The sequence below is a fragment of the Heterodontus francisci genome, chromosome 20 (assembly GCF_036365525.1).
Source record: "Heterodontus francisci isolate sHetFra1 chromosome 20, sHetFra1.hap1, whole genome shotgun sequence".
In the NCBI taxonomy this organism is placed as follows: Eukaryota; Metazoa; Chordata; class Chondrichthyes; order Heterodontiformes; family Heterodontidae; genus Heterodontus; species Heterodontus francisci.
Genome location: NC_090390.1, coordinates 39511284 through 39523276, shown reverse-complemented (window position 1 = coordinate 39523276; position 11993 = coordinate 39511284). Strand labels below are relative to the sequence as shown.

The window sequence follows — 11993 nt, the reverse complement described above, 5'->3', positions numbered from 1 at the left end:
CAGAAGGCACATGAGCATGAGCTACACTAGAGCAAGCATCAGAATGTTCAAGGTGCAACTCAGGTGCCTGGACATTTCTGGAGGTGCCCTTTAGTACGCACCAGCCAGGATTTCCAGAATGGTAGTGGTCTGCTGCACCTTGCACAACATTGCACAGCAGCGAGGACTGGAGCCTCAGCAGGAGAAAAATGATCAGCACTCTGTCTCTTTGGAACAGGAGAAGGAAGAGGAGTGTGATGGAGCTAGGGCACCAGTAACTGCACACATAACAACCAGGATGCCCAGTACAGGCTGATTCAGGCATGCTTCAGTTAAATTGATGCAGTTCAGCATCTGGCATATATTCTGAACCCATTGTGCAACCCCAGCCCCCAGCACAAAGCAGTTCCACAAGCAACAATCCATCCCTCTCACATATACCCATTGCTCATCCTTAACTCCTGTTATTCCATTCTTCACAAAGCAGAAGTCAACATGGCAGGCAGCAGGCGAGGAGCAAGATAGGACGATAGAGCAGTGAAAAAAAATTATGGTGCATAAACTTGAAACAGAATGTGACAGTGTTAATCAACCATGTGAATACTCTTGAGGCTGGGAGGGCTATGCCAAAGATGCTCCAGCTACAACAATGTAGGGCTGATTTTCCGCCATGAGGACAGGTGGCAGCATGTGAAGCTATGAGTGTGGAAGGGAGGGGCAAGGTGTAAGAAGTGTAATCCCTTTAACAGAGTTCCTGCTTCCATGCCCCCTTTCTCCATCTTCCCTCCCATGTCCCAGCTACACTTCCTTGCTAATCAAGAGCTGGAGAGCACTTTGCCACATTTCACTGAGGCGCTGCATGGCCAAGGCACTATTTCCCTCAATTCTGCTTAAGGTGGAGTATTCTGAGTGGGCAGGCCATTGGTGAGGGCCAGTATGTGCTCAGTTGATAGCTGCATCTGATGCTTCTCTTTCCATGGATGTAGACATCAGCAGGGCAATCTGAGACATCATAGCACTCATGCTAGAAATGGACTCCTCCAATCTCTCTCCAGTTGTGTGTGGCATTGGTGCAAAGGCTGACAGAACCTCACATTGCTGCTGCAGAATAGTCCTCTTCATTGGCAGCCCCCAAGGCACAGCATCTGTCCCCTCCAATGGGGATTCTCCACTGCTTTACCTGTCTCCACCATCTGCTCCTGCTCACTTGTCAGGTGTGATAACCCAACTACCTGTCTTGGCAGTCGAACTGAGATGTGTATATCTGAGCTGGTGGAGGGTGCACTCGAGTCCTGTGACAATGCATTCTCAGAGTGAGTGACTTCCTCAGAAGTATTTGACCTCCACCTGCACTACCTCCTGAGGGACGCAGGTAATGAAAGTCATGAATTAGGACTGACAAAGCGAAAGGGTTCTAAGTCATCATCGTGCACATTATCATTTTTCATTGCATGCTGACATCAAGTGAGTGTTGTATACGATGTGGCTGTGTGATAATTCGTTCTGTCATCAGGTTGCTGGGAGACCCCCTCTCCATCTCCAATGGCCAGGCATATTGAGACCTGGCTTATATTCAGCACCTCCTCTTCTGCAGTTGTCAAAATGGAGATGACGGGAGGAACACCCCCACTTCTCTGCCTCTCCCTATTCTCGGCAGTCCTTTCCTGCAAGGGCAAAAAGAAACCTATGAGTCTAAGAAGTGGAATGTTTTGAGAGGATGGAAGGACAACATTTGTGGAGGCTCATTGTGAGGGATGGGTGTGACATTGCAATGAGGATAAGTGTCCCTGGTGCCTGGTCAGATGGGGATGTGAGAAGGTGCCTTAGGAAGGTAGAGCCAGAGGGTTTGTACTTGAGTGGCATAGCACATTCACCTTTCTTGCCCTGATTAGGTAATTGAATTTCTTGCAGCACTGTATCAAGAAGTGAGACAGCACACTCCTGCTGCTGACCTCTTTTGCAACTTCTAACCATGCCCACTTGTTTCGGAGTCTCTAAAGAGCGCTACCATCCTTAAAGTCTCACAGGGTCTCTTCAAAATAGTTGAGCTGAAATAGACTGTATCATCATCATAACACCTGTCTGCTCTAAACGGTCAGGAAATCCAAAAGTCAGATGCAAATACAGTGGCTGGGTTAAGAAGCCGCTGAAACACTGCTGGAACTTCCAGGTACCTGACACACCACCGGGCTAGCCCACTTCAAGTGGGTCTAAATATCAAAATTTAGCCCAAGTCATTTGGTCCTCTCAAGTATGCTATACTTACCACGTCTTGTCTCAAATTACATATCCTGCATCATAATCATTTACTTAAAAAAACTAATTTACATTTGAATGAATCTGCTTTCACCGTCTCCTGACGAAGTTCCCTATAATTTAATTTATTCAATTGACTTGAAGCAGTGATGTTAGTAGCCTTTAATCGAAGTTTTTTTCAGCGTTTTGAGGCCTACTTATCCACCAATACTGTAAGTTTGCATGTGCGAAGAAACCAAAGTAGGCATTATGTCCAGCGTTAGTTAAAATTTTGAAATAATTTTCTTTTTTTTTCTTTCTTTTGGGCCTCCTTATCTCGAGAGACAATGGATACGCGCCTGGAGGTGGTCAGTGGTTTGTGAAGCAGCGCCTGGAGTGGCTATAAAGGCCAATTCTGGCCTTGTATTATTTGAAATAATACAACCACCAGATGCTGCTCCAAGTCGTTCGGCCCCATTCGCTGCGTCTGCGCTGTTCACGCAACGTAAGGTAGTGTCATCTCGCACATGCGCGTCTCAATGTTCTGGAAATTTCTTTGGTGGGGTGTTGGTTGTAGGGAATAGATGAGGAGGAATAGTTGTATATTACTTCAGAGATTATATTAAAAAGCTGGGGTAGGTTTCCTCTCATTTTTCCGCTAATTAAAGATACTAAATTGGTACACTAAAAACCTTCTATATTGAACTTTGGAGGTTAAGCGCAGTCACTGAGATGATTTTTGTATGAAAGGATCGAGGCCTGGTCTGTGGTGCCTGTTGACTGAACAAAATCGAAGTTAAAACGTTTAACAGCGCGATTTTTCTATTTGCTGCAGTGACTTTCATCGGCTCCTTTAAGCCATGGTGAAGAAGAATACGGTTCCTGATGGGTAAGTATGATCAGACTGACTTTAGACGGATTTAGTTACAGGACTAAATATTAGGTGAGTCCGTGCCTAAAATGTCGACCAACGGGTAAGTAAGAGAGAGACCGCCGCCATGTTAAGCGGCGCTTAAGTGCAGCTATTGGTAAGTAAACAATGCCTTCAAAATTGTAAGTATCACGCTTGCGAATTTCACGTTTTTGGAGGATAAATCGTACAAGGTGGTATTTAGTGTGTGTGCGTGTATGTATGTGTGGTTTGTATGCTGTGTACACTAAAGAGTGTACCGCTGATGTTTTTCGAACATGTCTTTCGAACTACACGTTCCTGTACACCTCTTAAGTGTCAGGAAATAGCATTTGTGTAGGAACTCCTGTGATCCACAAGATAGGAAATCTAGAAATTAGCAAGCCCTAGATCTTGCTTACAAGCGATAAGATTTAATTTTGCATATCGGTGATCAAATAACCAAATTAAAATGTCCTCAAACGATGAAATCAGACTTTTACTTTTTGAAATTGAGTCTGGAATTCGTGGTATCATCTGAAAAACAATGACACCTAAGTGGTATAACATTATACAACTGGAGGTTGGTCAGCTTCATTTATAATATTTGGCTAATTGAAGCTCTGATGCAGCTTTCCTGTAGGCAGTGTTTTTTTTATTATGCTTAAAATTGAATCAGACTATGGTGTATTGGAGAACTCATCAATCTTTCAAAGCTTAAGAAGTGAGATAAAAGATGTATCTAATAAACAGCTGCCAGTTTGCAGTACCTTGTTATATGAAAGACCAATGCACCAGGTCTTGGGGAAAGTGATGGCAAAATGGATTTCCATTGCTGTTGGTTTAACGTGTTTTTTATGTCCAGGAGTGCCAATAACTATGTAATAACCTAGAGGCTGTAATCAGTGGCAGTCCTCTGTGAAGGTGTAAAAAGGTTATAAAATTAAAGTTCTGAGTACTGATGGATATTGTAAGCTATGGCACACCTTTTTTGAGTGAGTTGGAAAAATAACAATAACATTAAGAATAAAACAAAACTTGCTACAATAATGCAATGGTGATATTAATAGAATGTTCACATACTTTCAGTAGACTAAAAAGATAATGAACATTCAAGCTCGTATTGACTTCCAACTTTTAATTTGATTTTTGTACTCGTATTATAGTTTATTTTCCAGTACTTGCTCTCAAGTGCACAGTCATGGCTTAACAATTAATCACTTTTTGTGGTAAACTGCTTACAAGAAAATGTGCAGGATACCGTTTTGTTCCCTGGTCACTGTCAAAAGTAAAAGATAACTGCCAAATCAATGCATACAGGCCAACACTCTTGGTCAAATTATTTGCTGGCAAGTCATATACAGAATAAAAAAGACAACAGTAAAACAGACTCGCACTTAATAAAACTAAGTCAGTCTACGTGTCATTTAAGAAAAAAAGTTTTAGTCTTTAATAAGCAATAGATTGGGTTTAAAAACAAAGTGCTGAAAATAGTCCCCGGACTATTACCTGAGCCACGAGCAAATTGAAATAGGGTAATTAAGATTAGAGAGTTAATTGTGTGGCTCAAAGATTGGTGTGGGGGAAATGGGTTTCAATTCATGGCGCACTGGGAAAAGTGGGAGCTGTACCGTTAGGACAGTCTTTACCTGAACCGTGCTGAGACCGATGTTCTGGTGAGCTGTATAACTAGGGCGGTAGAGAGGGCTTTAAACTAAGGCTGTTTTTGCTGACAATGCAACCACTAGGTGGCGCAGTACTAGCACGTGTAAATGCAGCCTTTTCCACTGAAACGTCACAATCTGACGTTCAGGCAGCTGCCAGGATTAAAGATGGCGCTGTTCAATTTATCACAAAAACAACTTCAACCTGAAAATCCCCTCAAAGGTTGCCATCGTCGCCTGCGTCCCACCCCCAATAGTCCCCTGCTCCCTCCTGCCATTGATTCATTTGTATCATTTCTTGGATGTCTCCTGCTCAACTGTTTTGATTTTTTAACAAAGACAGAAGATCTCTGGTATGATACTGTCATTGAAATTTGGAATGTAAGCAAGTTTCTATGGGATGCCGTCCTCCCTCACCCTCTTTCTCTTTCCCCCCCCCCCACTTGCTCCAGACCTCACCTCCCCTCAGCCAATTGCTCCCAGCTTCCCGCCACCCTGCTCTGCGGCCGCTTGCTCCCTGTTTCCCCTCCAACACTAGCTCTAGGCCGCACCACCTCCGTCCTCTCGGCCAATCGCTCCCACGTTACATTGTTCCCCATGCCACCTGAAGAAGCAAGGCAGGCCACGAGGGGCGATTATAGGAGCAAGTGGCTGAGAGAAAGGAAGTGGCACAGCCTAGAGCTAGTGGGGGGGGGGGTGTGGTTTCTAGGGAACAAGCAGCCAGAGAGTGGTGGGCAAGGAGTGGGGAACAATCAGCCAAGGTGAGGTGGTGGGAGGAGGGGGTAGCAGTGGCGAGGTCTGGAACGAGTGGCCGAGGGGAGCGTGGCCAGTGGGGCACGAGCGAGTAGCTCAGTGGGGGGAAGCGGGCAAGGAGAGCGAGTAGCTGATAATGTTTTCCCGCGCATGCGCCAGTTAGTCCTGGCAAGATGTAGGCTGTGCATGCGCAGCTTGGAGCATTTTGATGTTGGCAGGCTGCTGCATTGTCAGGAGTCACTTTGTTAAACTAATTTGTAGGGGCGGGGAATCAAGTGAGAGAAGACGTGATAACTTAGTGAGAGAGATGAAGGCAAGGTAGCAATAAGGGAATTGATAATCTTGAGTGTGGCAGGAAGGGAAGATTGGCGGGAAGCAAAACGAAGTAGAAAAGTAGTAAGCGAAATTAGAAGATAGACTAAACAAAGGCAAGAATCAGATAGGATCAGAATGCGGAACAATGTTAAAGACAAAGTTAAGGGCACTCGTATCTGAATGCACGCAGCATAGACAACAAGGCAGATGATTTGAAGGCACAAATGGAGGTAAATGGGTATGATTTAATTGTCATTACAAAGACATGGTTACAGGGTGACTAAGACTGGGAACTGAATATTCAAGGATATTGGTCATTTAGGAAGTATAGGCAAAAATGAAAAGAAGATGGGGTAGCGCTCTTAAGGGGCGAGATCAGTATATTAATGAGAGAGGATCTTTGATCGAAGGATCAAGATGTAGAATCAATTTGGGTGGAGCTGAGAAACAGCAAGAGACAGCAAACATGGGAGTTGTTTCTAAACCACCAACAGTCGTGGTAATGTTGGGCACAGTATAAATAAGGAAATTAAAAATGCATGTGACATGGGTTGTATAGTAATAATGTGACTTCAATTTACATATAGACTGGGTAAATCGAATCAACACTAATCCTGTGGAAGATGAATTCCTGGAGTGTGTACAAGATGGGTTTCTGGAGCAGTATGTTGAAGAATCAACTAGGGATCGGGCTATTTCAGATTTAGTATTATGTTATGAGAGGGCTAATAAATTTGCTGTAAAGAAGCCTTTGGGAAATAGTGGCCATAATATAGCATTTCACATTAAGTTTGAAAGTGATATAGTTCATTCTGAAACTAGGGTCTTAAATCTGAATAAAGGAAACTAAAGGTGTGGTGAATTGGTAAAATACACAAAGATTTGACAGATGGGCAATGGCTAGTTTTTAAGCAGTATTACATGGTCTGCAACAAATTTGCATTCCTCTAAGACACAAAAACCCAACAGGAAAGATGAATCAACTGTGGCTAACTGAAGATGTTAAAGATTGCATTAGATCAAAGGGGCTTATAAGGTTGCTAGCAAAAGTGGTAAGCCCGAGGATTGGTAGCAATTTAGAATCCGCAAAGGATGACCAAGAAACTGATGAAGGGAAAAGAGAATATGAATGCAAGCTAGCAAGAAACAAAGGCTGACTGTAAAAGCTTCTTTTGGGATGTGAAAAGGAAAAGATTAGCAAGAATAAATTACAGGCGGAGACAAAAGAATTTGTAATGGAGAATAGGGAAATGGCAGCGAAACTAAACAATTACTTTGTGTCAGTCTTCATGGAGGAAGATACAGAAAATCTCCCAGAAATACTAGGGAACCAAGGGGCTTGTGAAAATCAGGAACTGCAAGAAATTGGTATTAATAAAGAGGTAGTACTTGGAAAATAATTGGGTTGAAGGTTGATAAATCCCTTGGACCAGATGAACTATATCCCAGAGTGTTGAAGGAGGTGGCAGTAGAGATAGTGGATGCATTGGTGGTTATCTTTTATAATTCTGTAGATTCTGGAAAGATTCCTGCAGACTGGAAAGCAGCAAATGTAACCACATTTAAGAAAGGAGGGAGAGAAAATGGGAACTACAGACCTGTTAGTTTGACGTTAGTAGGGAAAATATAGGAATCTATTATAAAGGATGTGATATTTGGACACTTAAATATTATTGGGCAGAGTCAACATGGATTTATGAAAGGGAAATCATGTTTGACAAACCTGTTGGAGTTTTGTTGAGGATGTTACTTGTAGCATAGATAAAGGAGAACCAGTGGATGTGTTTTGAACTTTCAGAATGCTTTTGATAAGGTCCTACACAGGGGCTTAGAGCACTTGGAATTGGGGGTAATATACTGGTATGGATTGAGAATTGGTTAACGGGACAGAAAACTGTCAGGCAAGCCCTCCACCTGCCAAGAATGAGGAAAAGTAATTTCGCCACATGAAAATTAATTTTAAACAGCTGTTAGTGAAGAAAGAACTTGCTTTAAAAAAACAATTGGAGACTGGCTGGAGACAGACCTTAGCATATCAACAGACAGTACTTCAAAGGACAAAGGAGCTATTCCCTGCTCCAATTTAATACACGATGGACTTTTGATTACCAGATGTTGAAGCGTTCCTGGTTAACCACTAAGATGGCCGAATACACAAACAAATGTGGTCAGGCCAGTTTGGGTCACATGACTGACTGACTTGGAGTTTTTTGAATTTGAACTTCCAACAAGGGGTTTGAAATCAGAAAGCTATTTTCTCCTGGACTGAGAACATATCTCTCCTGTCTGCTTTCATCTCGCTCTCACCAGCTTTGGAAACCATCGAAGGCACATGAACCCCAAGAGAGAAAAGTCACCTACAGTCAACAAGGTTTAAGAAGAATACTGGGCCCCAACGAAAGGCAAGACCACTTACAAAAGGGCCACAATGAGATCGAAGCACAGTAAACAAGAAACTCTTCTGATATTGCCTCAAACCTCCATTTTGTTTTTCTTCTCTTTTCTCTCCCTATTTGCATGTGTGTATCGCGTGTGCATACAATCATGGGCATGTTGTATATCTGTCGGCGTTAAACCTTAAACTTAAACTCTAATTCGGTTAATAAATTTCACTTTTCTTCTTTAAACCTAAGAAAGCCTGTTTATGCTCATTTCTTTGTCTTATAATTGGAAAGTAGTAAACGAGGATTCACCAAAGGGGGAGCTCAAAACAGTGTGTTTAAAATTAAACCCTGTTACAATAAGACCATAAAAGACCCCTGGACACCTTTTTCACTTGGTCATAACAAAACAGAATAGGAATAAATGGGTCATTCTCAGGATGGCAGGCTGTTGCTAGTGGGGTAGCGCAGGGATCAGTGCTGGGCCACAGCTGTTCAGTCTATATAAATGATTTGGACGTGGAGACCAAATGTAAATTTGCTGATGACACAAAACTAGGTGGGAAAGTAAGTTGTGAGGCGGATGCCAGGAGGCTTCAAAGGGAAGAACATGGCAGATGGAATATAATGTGAATAAGTGTGAAGTTATCCACTTCTTAAATGGAGAGAGGTTGGGAAGTGTTGATGTTCAAAGGGACCTGGATGTCCTTGTTCATGAGTCACTAAAAGTTAGCATGCAGGTGCAGCAAGCAGTTGGGAAGACAAGCAATTATGTTGGCATTTATTGCAAGATATTTTTAGTACAGGAGTAAAGAAGTCTTGCTTCAATTGTGTATAGCCTTGATGAGACTACATATGGAGTACTGTGTACAGTTTGTCTCATCTGAAGAAGGATATGTCTGCCTTAGAGGGAATGCAATGGAGGTTCACCAGACTAATCCCCTGGGATGGCAGGATTGTCTTATGAGGAGTGATTGAAGAAACTGGGCCTATATTCTCTAGTGTTTTGAAGAATGAGATGTGATCTCATTGAAACTTAAAATTCTTACAGGCTGAGAGAGTCCCATGGGATACCGGGGAATGTGGCGAGTTGGATCAAAATTGACGCAGTGACAGGAAACAAAGAGTAATGGTGGACAGATGTTTTTGTGAATGGAAGGCGGTTTCCAGTGGCATTCTACAGGGCTCCATGTTGGATGCCTTGCTGTTTGTGGTATAAATGATTTGGACTTGAATATGGGAGGCATGATTGGGAATTTTGCAGATGAGACAAAAACTGGCCGTGTAGTTGATAGTGAAGAGGATAGCTGTGAACTCCATGAATGATATCATTGATTTGGTTGAGCGGGCTGAAACGTGACAAATGAATTCAATCCGGGGAAGTGTGAGGTCATGCATTTGGGGAGGGCAGACAAAGCAAGGGAATACACAATAAACGGAAGGAAGTGGGAGACCTTGGAGTGCATGTCCACAGGTCCCAGAAGGTGTTAGGACAGGTAGATCAAGTGGTGAAGAAGGCATATGGAATGCTTTCCTTTATTAACCAAGGTATAGAATACAAAAGCAGGCAAAACGCTGGTTAGGCCACAGCTGGAGTATTGTGTACAGTTCTGGTCACCACATTACGGGAAGGCCATAATTGCTCTGGAGTGATTACAGAGGAGAATTACAAGAATGTTGCCAGGGCTTGAAAAATGCAACTATGAGGAAAGATTGGATTGGCTTGGCTGGGGTTTTCCTTAGAATAGAGGAGGCTGAGGGGTGATTTAATTGAGTTGGGCCTAGATAGAATAGACAGGAAGGACCTGTTCCCCTAGCGGAGAAGTCAATTACCAGGGGGTACAGAGTTAAGGTGATTGGTAGAAGGATCAGAGGGGACATGAGGAAAAACCTTTTCACCCAAAGAGTGGTGGGTGTCTGGAATTCACTGCCAGGCTTGGTGGTGGAGGCAGAAATCCTCAACTCACTTGAAAGGTACCTGGACCTACACCTGAATGCTGTAACCTGCAAGGCTACAGACCAGGTGCTGGTAGGTGGGATTAGATTGGGCAGCTTGTTTTTTCAGCTGGCGCAGATATAATGGGCTGAATGACCTCGTTCTGTGCTGTAATTTTTCTGTGGTTCTGTGTGTGGATGTAGATAGGATGTTTCGCCTGGCTGGTGAGTAGCACCAGGGGACATAGTCTCAGAATAAGGGGTAAGCCATTTAAGACTGAGATGAGGAATTTCTTCACTCAGGGTGGTGAATCTTTTGAATTCTCTACCCCAGAGGGCTGTGGAAGCTCAATCATTGAACAAGACAGAAATCAATAGATAGCTGGATACTAATGATGTCAAGGGATATGGCAATAGCACAGGAAAGTGGCATTAAGGTAGATGATCAGTCTCAATCTAATTGGCAGAGCAGGCTTGACTGGTTAAATGGCCTACTCCTGCTCCTATGTTCCTATGGATTTTGCTAATTGCTGATTAATCAGACAAAGAACATCTCTCAGATTGTGCATGAGATCATCCACAGACTTGTTCCCTTACTATCCATGGGAATTCTTGCATCAGCTGTTTTGTGCTTTCGTGATCTAATTGAGCTGTTAAAAAGGATTTTTGGCTTCAAGTTAATTTGCAGTTTTCAAAGCTGCCTTCACTGTGTGCTTTAACACAACTACTCCAATTAATACAATGGAATATCCAGAATTTGGGGAAAGCTAACATTACTAACCTGAATACTGATCTGGATGTTGCCTGTGACCCATCTAAAGCAGTGGCAGTAGTTTCTGTAAAGTTAGCTTGGCTTTTTGAATAAGATACCAGGACTTGTCATTATCCTATGTTTGAGATTTTGTTGATGTAATGCAGTGCTCTTCTATCACAGTGCTTTCATTGTAATCTGCATTCTATACTGGCTTTTTTAGAAAGGCATGAAATCGATTGTGATGTGTAAATACCCTGGCACTCATGCACATGATTGAAGCAACCTATGAAACTGAATTTAAAAGTTCAAGAAAAGAGGTATTGTTGTTTGGCTAAATCCAGAATGCAGAAATCTCAAAGTATTCTCTCTTTTGGGAAAGATATTAAGCTGATATAGAGAAACTGTCCCATTGGTAACTCTTGGGAACTTGAAGTAATGTGCCTCAACAGTAAATAATATAACCAGAAATTCAATCTGAAGCCTTCCCAGTTCCTAATCTTAAATGATTGAAAATAACTCTCCTGAAGACCCATGAAAAGAATTGTATAATGCATTTCATTCTTGGTCTTTTGCTAGTTCACATTCATAAACTTTAAGCTTAAGTACGAAATGCCATTTGACCTCTCCAACGAGGTCTGAGACAGAGCTTATTTATAAAAAGAAACAGTTTGCATATGTTCAAGCCACATCTTTACTGCTCCTTGCATTTCCACTTCATTTGAACAGATGCTGCATCCTGTCTAGTAGAGAAACCAAATCCAACACCCGCTGAGAAAATCAGTTCAGAGGGCATGTTGCCCATAAATAGCTTCACAGCACTGATTAGCTCAAAATAAGTGTCATCACTTTTCCAGTAGACAACCAATTCCAGGCAAGATGAAGCACAAGATCTAAAGGGAGATATATAATTGAGCTGTTATATAGGATTTTTGGCTTCAAGTTAATTTGCAGTTTTCAAAGCTGCCTTCACAATGTGCTTTAACACAAGTTACTCCCAATTAATACAATGGAATATCCAGAATTTGGGAACAATTAACATTAGTACTAACCTGAATACCGATCTCACTGTTGCCTGTGACCCATCTAAA

At 42.4% G+C, this 11993-nt stretch overlaps 1 protein-coding gene across 1 annotated transcript in view; it reads left to right on the top strand.

The window, feature by feature from the left end:
• The first annotated feature begins 2750 nt into the window (after positions 1-2750).
• Positions 2751-11993, top strand: part of LOC137380595 (RNA/RNP complex-1-interacting phosphatase-like) — a 56686-nt gene continuing 47443 nt past the window's right edge. Inside the window, exons 1-2 of the mRNA XM_068052654.1 lie at positions 2751-2849; positions 3050-3103. Coding sequence (XP_067908755.1) covers positions 3075-3103 — 29 coding nt within the window. The 5' untranslated portion in view covers positions 2751-2849; positions 3050-3074. The remainder of the gene's footprint in view (positions 2850-3049; positions 3104-11993) is intronic.